Source organism: Bufo gargarizans, chromosome 2 (assembly GCF_014858855.1).
Source record: "Bufo gargarizans isolate SCDJY-AF-19 chromosome 2, ASM1485885v1, whole genome shotgun sequence".
Taxonomy (NCBI): Eukaryota; Metazoa; Chordata; class Amphibia; order Anura; family Bufonidae; genus Bufo; species Bufo gargarizans.
The window spans coordinates 329689957-329707912 of record NC_058081.1 but is presented as its reverse complement, the minus strand read 5'-3'; the positions used below and the strand labels follow the sequence as shown (position 1 = coordinate 329707912).

The 17956-nt window shown below is 46.0% G+C and overlaps 1 protein-coding gene across 3 annotated transcripts in view; it reads left to right on the top strand.

Moving 5' to 3' along the window:
- Positions 1-17956, top strand: part of PTPRQ (protein tyrosine phosphatase receptor type Q) — a 530509-nt gene that overhangs the window by 81860 nt on the left and 430693 nt on the right. For all 3 annotated transcript variants that reach the window (XM_044280555.1, XM_044280554.1, XM_044280553.1), the window contains exons 13-16: positions 9695-9824; positions 10566-10716; positions 12311-12417; positions 12604-12701. In XM_044280555.1, coding sequence (XP_044136490.1) covers positions 9695-9824; positions 10566-10716; positions 12311-12417; positions 12604-12701 — 486 coding nt within the window. The remainder of the gene's footprint in view (positions 1-9694; positions 9825-10565; positions 10717-12310; positions 12418-12603; positions 12702-17956) is intronic.

Sequence of the window (17956 nt, the reverse complement as noted above, 5' to 3'; positions counted from 1 at the left end):
TGCTTTGCTATATTGGGACTTTGGATGCCTTGCAATTGTTGAGGGAGCAAAAAATTCTTAACATTTTACAGGAGAATTCTAAACATTTTACAGGGCAGCAGTCCATGACCTAAAGCTGAAGAGATGTTGGTTGATGGAACAAGACAATGAAAGTAAATCAACTGAAGAATGGTTAAAAAGAAAGATTTGTGTTTTGGAATGACCAAGTTAGAGTTAGAGTCCGGACCTCAACCTTATTAAGATGCTGTGGCATGACCTGAAGAGGGTTTTGCAAGGCATTCCAGAAACACATTTACAAGCAGTAATGGTCCAAAATTAATCTTCAGTACTGTGTAAATATTTTTGCAGCTGCAGTAAAGATTTGGTGTCACATTTAGGGATTCTGCAGAACCACTAAACATATCCCAAACATATTTATACAAGACTTCAGGACACAGAATAGGTAAAAACGAACGATTTATTCACCAAAGGGTACAAGACAAAAACATAATCAGAATCAAACTGGACATAAAGGTAAGGAACAGTGCAGTCCTATTCTCACCTGACCACTGTCCCTACCTGCTTGGACGATCTGTCCTAAACAACACTGTTCAACAGTTCTTATACTTGCTAAATGCAAGGACATAATTCTAGCACCCACATTAGGAAATGCAGGGATTTGTTTTCACAACCGGAACCTGAGCATACTAGTCCCATATGGATCAGAATACACACAGGAAGCATAGCGTTTACAGGACGAACAGAAAATAACCAAAGACATTGATGAACAATCAGCCTGACCCCAAGAGTCAGGGTTTAAGTCACAAACTCTCTTGTCAGAATAGCAGGCAGATTTATCTAAACTGGTGTAAAGGTCCCATAACAACCCATAACAACCAATCAGATTACACCTTTTATAAATTAGAACTTCTTTGGAAAATGAAAGGTGGAATCTGATGGTCAGATTAAGACATCTGACCACCTGATGTTCAGACACATGGACCAGGAAAACATTAACCCTAACATTAACAAACAGAAGGAGCATACAGGTCACAGGGAACAGTTCACACACTCCCACAGAAGTCTATGGCCAGCACACACAACACAAGCAGCCAGCCTATATGGCAATGTGTTGTCACAATGAACAGCAGATCTACAGTTATTACATTCAAGGGTTCACTTACTTTTTCTCCCTGTACAGTGGATGTTTAATCCATGTGCTCAATAATGAACACTACAACTGCAAGACATTATTTTGGGGGTATCAGTACCTGTGGGTTGCTGGATCAGCCCATCTGATCTAATAGTATAGGAGTAACCAGTAGGATGTTAGCTGGCATGGAGCTCCACACCTAACTGTGTGACTGGCACCTTATATAAGCTATATCTGTGTGCATTAGAATACTATACATCCACCCCTCACAGATGGAAGGAGTGTGAGGTGATGTTCATCAGTATTTTGTACGCTGCAGTCTCTATCATATCCCATTACATCCTGGATAGTTTTTGCACTGCAATAGTGTTTTAACCTTATACCAGACTTTTTTTTCCATCAACTGCGTGGACGTTTTCATTGTGCTTCAGATTGTGACTCTCCTGACATGCCTGTTTTAGTAACTATGTTCATTTATTAATTTTGGATCTTATATAAATACATGTTGCTTCATTCCTCAGTTATTGCCACTGGAAGTTTATTAATGAATCTGAATGTTACCAATTGGGGGTGTCCTTGCACAGTCTCACACAGGCAGCAAGCATTGGTCCGTGTCAGACTGTGCTGGGGCACCCTTCCACCCCCCAACTAGTGACCCTATATTTTCTTATGGATAGTGCCTTAATCAGCATGATGGTGGCTAGTGTTGAGTGAAGCGAGCTTCTGATGCTTCATCCGAAGTCGATTTGTTCATAACTTCGGAGTAATACTGTACGGAGATCCGTCCCCGTACAGTATTAGAATATATAAGCTCCAATGAGCCGAAGTAAATTATTCACGTCAAGTCAAGCGTGATTTCCTTGAACAACTTCGGTAGTGGATTTCTAAAGAGGAAAACCACTTTAAAACTTGAAACGGAACTCGACTTCTGTCCTGAGGTACAAGTTGGACCTGAAGCCGAGTTCGGTTTAAAGTTTTAAAGTGGTTTTCCACTTTAAAAAATCAAGTACCGAAGTTGTTCAACGAAGTCACGCTCGACTTCGCAAATAACTTACTTTGGATCATCAGAGCCCATACATTCTAATACCCTGTGTTCGACACTGAACTTAAAATTCTGGAGGGACAAGAACCATCTGGTGACCCGGGCACTCCCCTCCTTGGCCCGGCTCATCCACTGGAGAGGGGAATGGTCGGTCACCAGACGGAACCTTCTCCCTAACAGATAGTACCTAAGGGACTCGAGGGCCCACTTAATGGCCAGGCATTCTCTCTCTACCACACTGTACCTGGTTTCCGCTGGGGTGAGTTTGCGACTCAGGAAGACAACAGGGTGTTCCTCCCCACTGATTTCCTGAGAGAGTACTGCCCCTAGGCCCACTCCAGAGGCGTCCGTCTGAACGACAAATTCCCGTGTGAAGTCGGGTGTCACCAAAACCGGGGACCCACACAGAGCCGACTTCAAACGGGAGAATGCCTCCTCCGCCTGCTCATCCCAGCGGACCATCACCGTCTTCCTCCCCTTTAAAAGTCTTGTCAATGGGGCCGCTACTGTGGCAAAGTTGGGGATAAAGCGCATGTAATATCCTATCATCCCTAGGAACGAACGTACTTGCTTGGTGGTAAGAGGTCTGGGCCAGCTCTTGATCACCTCAACCTTGTCTACCTGGGGTTTGACAAGTCCCCGCCCAATCACGTATCCCAGGTACCGGACCTCTTCGAACCCGAGCGAACACTTTTTTGGGTTGGCCGTCAGTCCAGCTTTTCTAAGTGAATCGACTACGGCCTGTACCTTGGGCAGGTGACTCTCCCAGTCCTGGCTAAACACGATGATGTCGTCCAGATATGCCGAAGCATATGGACGATGGGGCCGTAGGATGACGTCCATCAATCGCTGGAAGGTGGCTGGAGCGCCATGTAGGCCAAAGGGCAAAACTTGGTACTGAAATAACCCCTCGGGGGTGACAAAGGCAGTCTTCTCCTTTGCCGCCTCCGTGAGAGGCACCTGCCAATATCCTTTTGTGAGGTCGAGGACCGAGAAATAGCGAGCTTTCCCTAGCCGTTCTATGAGCTCGTCTACCCGGGGCATGGGGTAGGCATCGAATTTCGACACTTCGTTGAGCTTTCTAAAGTCATTGCAGAAGCGCAGAGTACCGTCAGGTTTTGGGATGAGGACTATGGGGCTGGCCCACTCGCTCCTTGACTCCTCAATCACCCCTAACCTCAACATGGACCTTACTTCTTCTGAAATGGCCTGTCGCCGGGCCTCCGGTACACGATACGGCTTTAACTGTACCCTGACGTGGGGCTCGGTGACGATGTCATGTCGGACTACCGAAGTTCGACCAGGAAGCTCAGAGAATACGTCCCTATTTCGACTCACCAACTCTTTGGCTTCCTGAGCTTGTTTAGTCGACAGACCACCCGCTATCTTTACCGCAGAGGTGCCCTCCGGGACCTCGGGTGGAGCTGGGATCTTCCCCGCAGACAAGACAGTGCTTGGGCTGTCCCCAATGAGACACTCCCTATCTCTCCACGATTTCAGTAAATTTACATGATATACCTGTTCCGGCTTCCGCCGGCCTGGCTGGGATATCTTGTAATTCACTGACCCTACCTTCTCTTTCACCTCGTAGGGACCTTGCCACCGTGCCAAAAACTTACTGTCAATGGTGGGGACTAGCACCAGTACCCGGTCACCCGGGTTAAATGTCCGGACCTGGGCACTCCAGTTGTATACCCGGCTCTGTGCCAGTTGGGCGGCTTCCATGTGTTCCCGGACGATTGGTAGGACTGTCTCTATACGGTCCTGCATCTTTTCTATATGCTCTATAATACTCTTGTGGGGGGTGGGCTGTTGCTCCCACGCCTCTTTAGCGATGTCCAGCAACCCTCTTGGCCGTCGACCGTATAATAGCTCGAAGGGCGAGAATCCCGTAGATGCCTGGGGCACTTCTCGCACTGCGAACAATACGTACGGCAGCAACAGGTCCCAATCCTTTCCGTCTTTGGCTACGGTTCTTTTAAGCATAGTTTTTAGGGTTTTGTTAAAGCGTTCCACTAGTCCGTCGGTCTGAGGATGGTATACGGACGTGTGCAACCGTTTAACCCCTAAAAGCTTGCAGAGCTCCCTCGTCACCTTAGACATGAAGGGCATCCCCTGGTCGGTCAGGATCTCTTTTGGAATCCCCACCCTTGCGAACATACCCATGAGTTCTTTAGCTATGAGCTTAGCAGAAGTATGACGTAGTGGGATCGCTTCAGGATATCTGGTGGCATAGTCTAAGACCACCAAGATATGCTGGTGCCCTCTGGCCGACTTGTTTATGGGGCCTACCAGATCCATCCCTATTCTTTCGAAGGGGACCTCGATGATGGGCATGGGTACTAGGGGACTGCGATAGTGGGGCTGGGGGCTCGTCATCTGACACACTGGACAGGACTGGCAAAACCTTTTGACCTCCTCATAAACCCCGGGCCAATAGAACCTTTGCAGAATCCGCTCTTGGTTTTTTTTTACGCCCAAATGTCCTCCCAGCACGTGGGAGTGGGCCAAGTCCAATACCACACGGCGGTATGGCTGGGGTACCACCAGCTGCTCCACTACCTCGTGCTGCACTTTGTCCACCCTATACAGCAGGTCCTGGTTAAAAGCCAGATGGGGAAACACCGAGTCGGCCCCTGGGTGCTGAGCCACCCCATTTACCACTGTCACCCCTTCCCTCGCCCGTAATAATGTCGGATCCTGGAGCTGGGCGGTCCCGAACGTGTCACGGGATACCTTCAGGTCCGGGATGGACGGGGTTTCCACGGATTCGCCTGCCAACACCTCTAGGGGAAACCTATCGGGATGACACTCTACGGGTGATGTGGTGACCCCTACAGCTGGTATCCCTGCATCGGGATCCTCGGGCACTGGGCCCGATTGTCGTCTGTCCCTAAGGGAAGGCATATTGCTCTTCCATAGAGTCCAGAACAAAGGAAAATCCCTTCCCAGTATGGCGGCATAAGGGATTTGGCGTCCCACTCCGACGACATGCTGCACCTCTTTGCCCAACACGGACATGGTAACCCTGGCAGTGGGGTACTCCCGGCGGTCCCCATGGATACAGACAATGGACAGGGTTTGCTTCTCTGGGAGTGTCTCAGACACTAAGGACTCATGCACTAGGGTCACCAGGCTCCCAGAGTCCAGCAAAGCATTAATCGGATGCCCATTGACCAAGACTTGGCACAGAGGTGGCATATCGGTGGTCGGCCTGGCATCCGCGGTACATACAGGCTGGGCAAAGAAAGAGGATCGGCGAGCGAACCCGCAGTCCATGGGTTCAGGTGTTTGAGGACAGTTCGCTGCCCTATGTCCCAGGCCGTGGCAGTGCCAACATTGAATCCCCGTGGTCCCTCCCCGGTCTCTCTTCCCTGGAGTAGGACTAGCCTTCCCCCCCCTTTGTGGTTGGGTCCCTTTTTCCGGATCCCTAGCCTGAGAGGGAGCCCGACGGGATTCCTGCGCCTGCGTTGAGTCCCGCACCAAGTCCTGGGTTGCCACATACCTCTCAACAAGGCTTACTAACTGATCCAGGTTGCCGGGGTCTCCCTGACCAACCCAGCGCTGTATGGCCCTTGGCAGTGTGCGCACCAAACGATCAACCACCACCCGTTCCACCATCTGCGAGGGGCTCAATGTCTCAGGCTGCAGCCATTTTCTTACCAGGTGTAACAGGTCATAGGCCTGGGACCGAGCAGGCCGGGACTCGGAGAAGGCCCACCGGTAGACTCGATGTGCATGCACATAGGTATTAACCCCAAGACGAGCCAACACCTCCCCCTTCAGCCTCTTATAGCTTTTGGCTTCCTCCTGACTGAGGTCGAAGTAGGCCTTTTGTGCGTCTCCCACTAAAAATGGCGCCACTACTTCGGCCCACTGTTCTGCCGGTAACCTTTCCTGTTCCGCAGTGCGTTCGAAGACCATCAGGAACGCCTCGATATCCTCTTCGGGGCCCATCTTTCTTAATGCTGAGCGCACCTTATCCCGGGCAGCAGGTAGGACTGCGGTCCCCCCTGGGACGGCTTGTTGTTGTAACACACGCATGGACTCCTGCATAGTCGCCAGTTGCTGGGCCACTAGACTATTCAACTGCCGCTGGTCTCTCCGGGCTTCCTCATGTCTCCGAGTAGCCTCCTCATTACTTTGCACCAAGTGTCTAATGGCCTCCTCCATCTTATCTGGAGCCACAAAACTTGCCGGCTTAATATATGACATACAGTCCAAACAACACAATTTCCGGCCTCACTGCCGTTTGCCCGCTGAAGCCACCAAATTGTGGGGATCCGCTCTGGTAGGCAGTGGTAGCGAGTGCAGTATAGAAGCAACACAGAATGGTCTTGGTGTAAAACACGATGCTTTGTTTATTCACACGGTGCATATTTGTGAAAGATGGTGCAGTTCATAGGGAGGGTGGTCCCACACAACAGCAAAATAATAGTTCAAACACAGCAAGTCCCTGCTGCAGGCTACTTGAGGCCTGTTTCAGTCACATAAAGCAAAGTCTATTTAAAGCCAGGAGTAATGTCACCTTTTTCTCCTTGGTGAAGTAAGTCCATGGGTCTTGCTTCTAGCCAAAGGACACGGATCCCTCCTGGTTTCAGCTGCAGGATCCTGCACAGTCCTCCACAGGCCTCAGCACACAGCCCAGCTCACCTCCACTTCTCACTCTCACAGCCAGAGAACACAGAAGCTTCACATTGCACACCACACCCTTGTTGCTGGTCAGGTTTTAACCCTTCCCTGCAAAACCTGGCCTGGACCGTGGGGAGACAGGCACCCGCCCGCATATCTGCCTGCTCCCAATAAGAGCCGGCCCGGATCCGCTGTGTTAACAGCATAACCGCTGCAATATGCACATTTCTGGCTCTTACTCCACCGGTGCCAGGACCCCCGGTGGCACGTACCTGCCGTCTACTACCACCCCAGGTACTCTCCTACACCCCCAAATCCTGACCTAGGCCTCTCAGCCAGTTAAACCAGTAGTCTCTGCTCTGCACTGATGAGCTGTCTGCAGATGAGGTTGAGCATTGACTTATAGGATAGCCTTCTTAAATCTGGTGGCATTAGAGGCAGAGCTGGTTAAGAGCTAATTTGCATACTTCATCAGACTGGTACCGCTAGAAAGACTGCATGGATAGCAGAGAACCTCTGCCAATGGATAAAGGGAACCCGACTTCCAGTAGCGTACCACCAACAGAGTGCCACAACATTTTTTCTTCAATACTCATGTGCAGATTCATTAAAACTGCAAGACCAGACCATTTACCCCGGTTCCTGACCAAAAGCATTTTCCATTTTTTTTGTACATTTGTCTTTGAAAACCATAACTTGTTTTTCATCTGGTTATTGGACCACTCCGGTCAAAATGAAAAATCAACCATCACTTGAAATTTATGTCTTCCTAATTTATGTGTCACATTCGCTATGAGCAGTGTTAGAAATTGCAGATTGGGCTAGTGGTAACATTTTTATTATTATTTTATCTTTATTTTATACTTTTTTATTTTATACTTTGTTTCCCCTATACATTCATATAAGACCATTCGGTTGCATTTAATCACACTTATTATTGCTGATTTCTCCTGTTACTGGGGCTGACATATTAGCAGTAGTTTGAGGGGTAATACATCCCCCAGAGATTGTTCAAGGTAGTTCGACCTCACTGCAGAGTTGATCTGGATCTACTAAGACCCAGCAGGTCATGCAGTTACCCAAACACCAGCGATCACATGATTGCTAGGATAGGAGCTATATGAAAAGATGCTCCAGACTTGTTACTACATGAGGAATAATCGTGTTTAATGAAACAGACTTGTCCGGAGAGGTGACTGGTCCTCTTTAATAATAATCGGACCACATTGTTTAGGTAATCAATGCAAAAATCCAGGTAATTCAAAGGGTTCACTCTTCTTTGCAACTATATATGAATGGCAGGTTTGTTTTATTGGTATTTCTCTACTTAGCAAGGTACTTTCTTGTTCCACCGATATTCCAAAGCAATGTCAGTTTATTTTTTATTTTTCTTTACTAATACCGTACATTCTGGAATGTATTTCTTTGCATTTGAGGTTGCACAGTAATAACATGAGCTTATTTCCCAGATATAGTAGATGGCCTTACAGTTTGAGCTATTAGACTGTTATGGTATTTTACTGTGATTTTTAGTTAAAGGGAATCTGTCACGACGATTCTGGACTATTAGGGCTCATGCATGACTGTGTGCTGGCCGGGCCCATGCTGCGGACAGCAAATTGCTGTCCGCAATGCATGGACACCGATCGTGGGGCAGCCGCATGCGGATCACGACCCATTCACTTAAATGGGGTCTGCGATCCGCATCCGACGGTCCGCACAGCAAAACCGTAGTGTTTCCGTGGGCTTCCGATCCGTGTCTCCATTCCACATCGGATTACGGACCCATTCAAGTGATACGGGATACACACGGCGGGTGCCTGTGTATTTCTGACCCCCTGTATGCGGCCCGCAATACGGCCACGGCCGGGCAGCGGCTGTGTGCATGAGCCCTTATCTGCAGTAATACATACATAGTACTGCAGAGGAAACCACATTTTTTATTTTACTACTGCCCCCCATTCCCATGCTGTGTGCAATTAAAACTACATGTATTACTGCATATACTAGTCTATGAATGTGTAGACAGATTCCCTTTAACAATGTCACCTTCACAATCTACTTTCCCTTTTGGGTTACTTTCTATTTTCAGTTTCCTTAGTATGTTTTAAAGGATTGGTCATCAATATCTAGAACCCGGACAACTCAGATAAGCAGTGGTTATGAATGATTAATAAATTCAATTTATTATACATGTTCAGGCCAAGCAAAACCTAAATGTATGCTCACAGACTGCATTTCTGTAACACTTTGATTGCAGTTTTGTTAAAGTGGTTCTCCGGACCCATAATAAATATGATTTTTATCTGCCTAGATTACCCCAACACTGCATATTTCTGCACAATATGCCTGTTCTTCATGTAAGCACATTCCTTCCTCTGTTCTCGGCATCACATCATCCTGGCAGGATGTTTATGTGGCTTACTTCCTGTTTTCATCAGCTTACTGTTGGGTTTACTAACCAAACCCAGCATTCTTGTTCTGTAATGTCACACTGTCCCATCTGCAGTAATCCCATGTCCCTACATCTCACCTCCATCTTAGTTAGGCAGTGGAAGTCCTGGAAAACTTTAGAGAGCAAAGAATGCTGGGCTTGGGTAGCAAGCCCAGCAGGAAGCTGATGCAAAAAGAAAGTAAGCCATGTGAATTTCCTGCCAGGATGCAGTGATGCCAAAAACAGGAAAAACATGTATATAGGGCAAATATATAAAGTGTCTGGAGTACCCTGGACAGATAAAAAAATATTAATTATGAGATCAGAGAACCCCTTTTATTTTGTTAATATGGCAGAAAAAAATTGTGCTGTCATTTTTACTAATAAAGACTGAAAGAATGTGACAAACGCCATAATTCTAATTAACAATCGTTTTAATACTGTCTAATTTCAGGTGCAAAAAGTCACCCAAAAGTCAGCAGTGTTTACGCAGTTAACGCCTGGCACAACCTACACATTCTCAGTATCCACAGAGAAACAGTTCTTTAGAGATAGTGTGCCCGTTACATTACAAATTCAAACAAGTAAGTGTCTCACCATAAAAGCATTGCATAGAATAGGGTTTGCTCATTAATGGACTACTTACCCGAATAACAAATGCTCCTATTAGTGGCCTTTAATGAAATGTATAATGGAAGGGCATGGACATGTTGGTGCAGTTAAGTAAATTGACTGGATCAAGCTATTTCAATACTGTGCTTGGTAATTAGAATTACCGAGATTTCTAATATAAAATAAGCATTTAATAAAATTATTTATATTCCAGTTAATTTCCCATTGACTTGAGTTAAGGAAGGTCTGTCACCAGGTAATTAACTGTTAAACCAGCAACAGTGCCTTGTAGGGCTATCTCCGCTGAATGTAATGATATCTTTTACTTGGCGATCTGTTGCTTCATTCTGGAGAAAAAGTGCAGTTCAGTGCACCGAGGGTGGACCCAAGCCACTCTGTACACCCTTGCTCCTCCTGCTTCCTCTGACAGCCAATCCATTGTTTTCCTTAGCCCTGTGAATCAAGCAAAGGTGGATCGAGTGGCTGAGACCCGCCCTTGGTGCACTTAACTGCTCATTGTCATATGGATATAAGAAGTTTTTCTCCAGAATGTAGCAACGGATCACTAAATGCAAGGTATTGTTACATTCAGATGAGTTAGCCCTACAAGACATGGTGCCTGGCTTATCAGTGTATTTCCTTGTGACAGATTCCTTGTAATAGTTTTGGTTATGTATTTGTACTATAATTACATTAATTGCTTTTGTTATAAGCTCCCAGTTCAGTAACATATGTAAACTACACAACGGATACAACATCAATAATCGTCAACTGGCAACTGACTTCTGGTCTGTTTGATGGATACATCATTTCCTTGAAAGCTGAAAACACCATCAAAACTGAAATGGTCCAACCAAGTGAAAGGTATTTTTTTTTAACTATTGTTTAATGTTTTATATTTTACATTATTTTATTCACAGTTATAGTTTCTAATCAAATGATAACTAAACTTTACCCATATTTAATATTATATTCATATGATCATGAAAGATAAGATTTGGGCTGCTGTGTGTGGTCCTTGCACTATAGTTTTAGTGAACACTGTGCTTATCAGCAAATGGGTATAAATTATAGAAACAGTAAGTTTTAGGTTTGATCCTTCAATGTCACTAGTTTGTTTGTCAGGGACAGAAAATCACCAGTGACCATACCTAAAATAGTTCTCTAGAGGTAGGACCCCACAGAATAAATCTTTGCATTTCATCTTCTTGGGTTTGGGTTATGAAGAAAACTACTTTTTTTTTAAAATATACTTTTACAAAAAAAAATTACTAAGAAAAGTTTTGGAAATAAGTAGAGATGAGTGAATTTATAAAAAATTAGATTTGCCTGCTTTGCCGAACTTCACAAAGAAATTCAATTCATGACAAAACGGCAATTGCGCCTCCCCCATCATTGAACCCTTCATATGCCGCATTCATCGCTGATCGCGGCATCTGAGGCTACTATTTAGGCCATTCAGGGGTTAATCAAGGTAAAAATAAAAAAAAATACTAACCTTATCCATTTGTCTACATAGAGGCCTTCGCGGCCAACTTAATTGAAGAGACCACATGAAATCTTGCACAGGTACGTGATGATGTTTCCACGCTGGCCAGGCGTGCCATGCAAGATTGTGTGCGGTATCTTCAATCAAAATGGCAGCAACGGCCTCTTTGTACACAATAGATGAGGTCAATATGTATTTTTTTTGTTTTTTACTTTCATTTCAGGGAAAATTGATTTGTTACCACGAAGCACGAGGAAATTCAGCTTTGTGGCAAATCAAAATTTTCCTGAAATTCGGATCCAAGTCAATTCATTTGACTTTGATTTGCTCAACACTAGAAATAAGTACCATGTACTAGCCTGGTACTGTATTCCTGTATGGTAGATTATATTGATAAATATGTAGCTTGTTGCCCATAGCACAGTGTAGTTAAATTATGTCTCTTGGATACCTAATGACAAAAGAGTCATTTAACTAAACTGTTTAACATTATATAACATAGCATTTCTTCATGTCCTTTTAAAGGGGTTATCCCACAATTAATGTAAAAAACGAAAATTAGACATCATATAATACATGACAATCTCTTTCTAACCAATCTAGAACCATCCCTGTACCTCACATAGATGCAAAAGACCATTCATTACTACAATTGCCCTGCTTGATTTATTTCGACCTAGCAGCTAAGGGGGTGTGTACTTTCTGCTGCAGCTGGTGGCAGTTGAAGGATGGAACTTGGCATGTGTGTCCACTTCAGTGAGATTGACGGAGAATTAGAAAATCAGAAAACAATAGGTGGCGCTATATAGATTTCACTGAATAACTTAGTGGTTATACCAAAGTTTTAATTACATGCAATTACAAAAATATTCAGATCCAAGTGTTTGTTTGAAAACAAAATGTTTTGCTATTTTGCACTTGTACTTTACCAATTAAAGCAATTTATGTAACATTTTTGTGTTTTTGCAGACATTACATTTTTACTGGCCTGTTACCTGGTTTTGAATATGTTATCAGTATTATAACAAGATGTGGATTGAAGCAAAGCTCCCCTGCAGTTTTAAAGCTCAGTACAGGTAAATAAAGAATTCATAAGTAATCGTGATACAGTTTAGCCCAAAAAATAGGAAATAGTCTACTTCAATTTGTTGAAGCCGTAAGTCAAATATTATGTTCCAAGTGACCCATGCGACTTATCCATGCTACCAAACTAGAGAAATAAAATGCAGGGAATAATCAGTTTTAATGGATTTTCATTGTAGATCCTGAGCCACCATCAGCTATGGAAGTTGTTGGTCAAGAAGAACATTCCATTTACTTATCTTGGAAGCCGCCACATGGAAGATATGAGAAGTTTCAAGTAAGTGGTCAATATACTAGGGGGAATTTTGTCGATATGTGGACCCTTTGTGTTTCTTACACAAAAAATTTTTCGAATCAAAAATTACAGAGATATATCAATGTGGGAATAAGGCCTCATGCACACGGCTGTTGTTTGGGTCCGCATCCGAGCCGCAAATTGTGGAAGGCACACGGGCGGCTTCAGTTTTTTGTGGATCCTTGGTTTGCAGACCGCAAAAAATGGAACGGTCGTGTGCATGAGGCCTAAATGTACTGGAAAATCATGGCTCTCATGAATGTTTTGAAGTGCTTGAAGTAGGTTACCAATTCGATCAGTATAGCAGGGGTACTCAGCAGACTCACACAATTGAGGTGAATCTTTAATTTATTTTTCAACTTTAGGCCTCATGCACACGACCGTTGAGTTATAAGCTATAAGGCACTTTGCCGCAGTAAGCAAATGAAGGAGCAGCGTGGAGCCATGTCTTCCTAATCCTCTGGGGGGACATTTAGTAAGCATATAAGTGGGTCCAAAACCATTGTGTATACCAGGATTGTCTTTTTAACAGAAGTAACCATACTCTAGAAGGGTAGTATATGAGGACATTCCGAAAACAAGTGATAGATTGAGGCACCACCGGCCAAGCATCTCCAGCAAATATTAGGGATAGAGCTGTTGAGGGCACGTGACACTTCAGGAGTATGGTACCAATGCATCAATATTTTCAGCTAGTTCTCCTTATAAACCATACAAGAGGAGCTAGAAAAGCTCTGGACCAAACCATATTCCATAGGTCTGGTGTAAGCTCTTTGTTGAGCCACTTTCCCCATTTCTGCATATATAGATGTTTATTTTCTATCAAGTAGGCATGGGAGGAAAGGAGGTCATATATTTAAAGGGGTTGTCCGGGATTAGGGACCATTGTTTAATAGCATTGCACATACACCCACGTTACATACACCCATGTCCTACCTTTTTAGCATGTTTCCAAGTACCCTTTTTATCCAAAACCTTTCTGGCAGGAAGTAACTGATTCCTTTCAGTCAGTGACGTACCGGGTCCCTTGCAGGGGAGGAAAGCTTCCTCTTCCGCTGCTCAGTGAGCCCGGTGACGTCACTGACAGTCTAATTAATTATGCAAAGTCTGGGAGGGGCAGTAACTCTCCAGGCCAAGATTGTGCTAAGCTCCGCCCCTCCAGACGTCACTGGGCGCCGACAAGGGACCAATCAGAGTAGTCCCTTGCCGGCATTCAGTTGCAGTCAGAGTCTAATGTAATTCAAGTAAGTCCCCCCTCGATCCGTCTGCTCCTGCTGGTGTCGCATTCATGTGGTTGCGACATGTGTAAAATGCTCCCCCAATGCACTCCTATATATTACAAATGCCGAGCTGTGACAGTGTGACAGCTAACGCTAACACCCTGCTGTTGTCGCAACCACATGGATGCGACATGTGTAAAATGCTCCCCCAATGCGATCGCCCCCCCCCATCCGTTCGCTCCTTTAGTGATGGCAGCAGAGAACTATGACAAATGCAGATCGATCGTCCGCTCCTTGTGTAGCTGATTCCTGATGGCAGCAGAGTGATCGCCCCCCCGCCCCCCCTCCCTCGATCCGTCCGCTCCTTGTGTACCTGATTCCTGATGGCAGCAGAGTGATCGCCCCCTCGCCCCCCCCCCTCCCTCGATCCGTCCACTCCTTGTGTAGCTGATTCCTGATGGCAGCAGAGTGATCACCCCCTCCCTCGATCCGTCCGCTCCTTGTGTAGCTGATTCCTGATGGCAGCAGAGTGATCGCCCCCTCCCTCGATCCGTCCGCTCCTTGTGTAGCTGATTCCTGATGGCAGCAGAGTGATCGCCCCCTCGCCCCCCCCCCCCTCGATCCGTCCACTCCTTGTGTAGCTGATTCCTGATGGCAGCAGAGTGATCACCCCCTCCCTCGATCCGTCCGCTCCTTGTGTAGCTGATTCCTGATGGCAGCAGAGTGATCGCCCCCTCCCTCGATCCGTCCGCTCCTTGTGTAGCTGATTCCTGATGGCAGCAGAGTGATCGCCCCCTCGCCCCCCCCCCCTCCCTCGATCCGTCCGCTTCTTGTGTACCTGATTCCTGATGGCAGCAGAGTGATCGCCCCCCCCTCCCTCGATCCGTCCGCTCCTTGTGTAGCTGATTCCTGATGGCAGCAGAGTGATCGCCCCCCTCCCTCGATCCGTCCGCTCCTTGTGTAGCTGATTCCTGATGGCAGCAGAGAGCGTTAGCTGTAACTATAACAGCTAACACTCTGCTGGTGCCGCATCCATGTGAAGCTGCCTCTCTCTACTATCGCGCCCCTGTAGCGGCGCGATCGTTGCCATGGCAACCGGACGCCTAACAAAGGCGTCCTGGTTGCTATGGACCTAAGGCTAATCAGACCGGGTCTGATTAGCCTTAGTGCAAAAGTAGCATTGACAATACAGTGCATTGAAATAGATGACTATTGCAATGCACTGTATTAAAGTGAAAGTATTAAAAAAAGTAATGAAAAAAAAGTAAAAGTGACAGCAAAAAAAAGTTTAACTGAAAAAAGGGAACGTGCATACAAATTCAAACTGTAACAAATAAATTTGAATAAAAAATAAAAATTGTCATTTATTCCTTAAAAAAATTAAATGAATAAAAAAAAAATATATATATTTGGTATTGCCTTGTCCGTAACAACCGGCCCCATAAATATATCACATTGCACACCATGTCCGAAAAACACCTTAAAAAATATCATAAAAACTGTTTAAAAAAAAAGCCTTATTTTTTTTTTACCTAACATCACATAAAGTGCTTCAACAAGCGTTCAAAAAGGCGCATGTCCCCCAAAATAGTACTAATCAAACCGTCACCTCAACCCGCAAAAAATGAATAACTCTTTCACACTAGCGTTCGATCGGATCCGTTCTGAACGGATCCGATCATATTAATGCAGACGGAGGCTCCGTTCAGAACGGATCCGTCTGCATTAAATTGGCAAAAAAAAGCTAAGTGTGAAATTAGCCTCGGACGGATCCGTCCAGACTTTTACATTGAAAGTCAATGGGGGACGGATCCGCTTGAAGATTGAGCCATATTGTGGCATCTTCAAGCGGATCCGTCCCCATTGACTTACATTGTAAGTCTGGACGGATCCGCACGGCCAGGTGGACACCCGAACGCTGCAAGCAGCGTTCGGGTGTCCGCCTGCTGAGCGGAGCGGAGGCTGAACGCCGCCAGACTGATGCAGTCTGAGCGGATCCGCATCCATTCAGACTGCATCAGGGCTGGACGGAAGCGTTCGGGGCCGCTCGTGAGCCCCTTCAAACGGAGCTCACGAGCGGACAGCCGAACGCTAGTGTGAAAGTAGCCACACAATCGGTCAAAAAATAAAAAAACGGTGGCTCTCAGACTATGGACACACTAAAACAATATTTTTTTTGTTTCAAAGCTGCTATAATTCTGTAAGGCTGGTTTAACACGGGCGTTGCGGATTAGTTCCAGATGCGTTCAGAGTGCGTTTAGTGAAACTCGCACCATTTTGCAAGCAAGTTCAGTCAGTTTTGGCTGCAATTGCGTTTAGTTGTTCACTTTTTTCCGCATGGGTGCAATGCGTTTTGATGCGTTTTCCACCCGCGTGATAAAAAACTGAATCTTTACAAACAACGCTGGCAGGCGGATGCATTCTCAGTGGATCTGCCTCCACTGAGAATGCATTAGGGCCAGACGGCTGCGTTCAGGGCCGCTCGTGAGCCCCTTCAAACGGAGCTCACGAGCGGACACCTGAACGCAAGTGTGAAAGTAGCCTTAGGCCTCTTTCACATCATTTTTCTCAGCAATGCGGGCACATATGAACATGGGACCAACAGAGATGTCTACAGCTGCCAAGCGCTCATGTAGGGCTCTTTCACAATTGTGTTGTGTGGATCCGGCGTGCACTTACGTCGCCGGAAATGCCCGCCGGATCTGTCACAGCGCAAGACAACTGAAAGCATTTGAAGACTGATCAGTCTTCAAAATGCTTTCAGTGTTACTATGGCAGCCAGGACGCTATTAAAGTCCTGGTTGCCATAGTAAGTAGTGTGGAGCGGGGGAGCGGTAAAATTACAGTCCGTGCGGGTCCTGGGGCGCTCCACAATGACATCAGAGCACCCCACTTGCATGGATCACGTGATCCATGCTCATGGGGCGCTCTGACGTCATTGTGGAGCGCCCCGGGACTCGGGAGCCGCACGGACGGCAAGTATACTTGTCCCCTGCCTCCCCACTACACTTTACCATGGCAGCCGGGACTTTAGTGCCCTGGCTACCATGGTAACCATTCATAAAAGGTAAACGTCGGGTCCGGATTAATGCTCTTCAATGGACATTAATTCCGGATCCGGCGTTATGGCATGTCTTCCGGATTTTTGGACGGAGACAAATGTGCAGCATGATACGGTTTTGTCAACGTCCAAAAAACGTTCACATACTGAACGGAAGCCATCCTGATGCATCCTGAAGGGATTTCTCTCCATTCAGAATGCATGGGGATAATCCTGATCAGTATCTTTCCGTCCTGGAGCCCAGAGGACGGAACTCTAGGATGGAAAGCAAAAACGCCAGTGTGAAAGAGCCCTAAGTCAATGGGGACAGATCTGTTTTTTATGACAATCTGGCACCATAGAAAATGGATCCATCTCCCATTGACTTTTAATGGTGTTCAAGATGGATCCATATTGGCTAAGGTAAAGATAATACAAACTGATCTATTCTGAGCGGATGCAGCAGTTTGTATTATCGGTGCGGATCCATCCATGATGGATCCACACCAAACGTGAGTGTGAAAATAGCCTTACTGTGTAGCAGAGCAAAACTATTGAAATTGTAAAACATTAGCAATGCTAAGATATATTACTAGTAATTGGTTATTGTAATGATGAATGTACACACACAACTAAAAATGATCTACCATTGTGGAAAGATGGAGCTGCTCCCTGTTAGTTCACTGTCTGCAAACACTGAGCACAAGACATGTGCAAGAGACAGAGCAGGGAGGGGTTTATGGGGGAGGAATATGTAAGAGGGGGGGTGGATCTATGGAGGAGTGGAGGAGGCTGAATATGTATGAAGGGGGTGGATCTATGGAGGAGGCTGAATATGTATGAGGGGGGCGGGTGCAGGGAGGTGATCTTACACTGTAGAAACCAGGAGCTGCTGATCTGCACTGAGAGCCACAATGCACTGCAGCAGGAAGTGATGGCATACATAAACAGATATGTACACAGTCTGCTGGGGACTG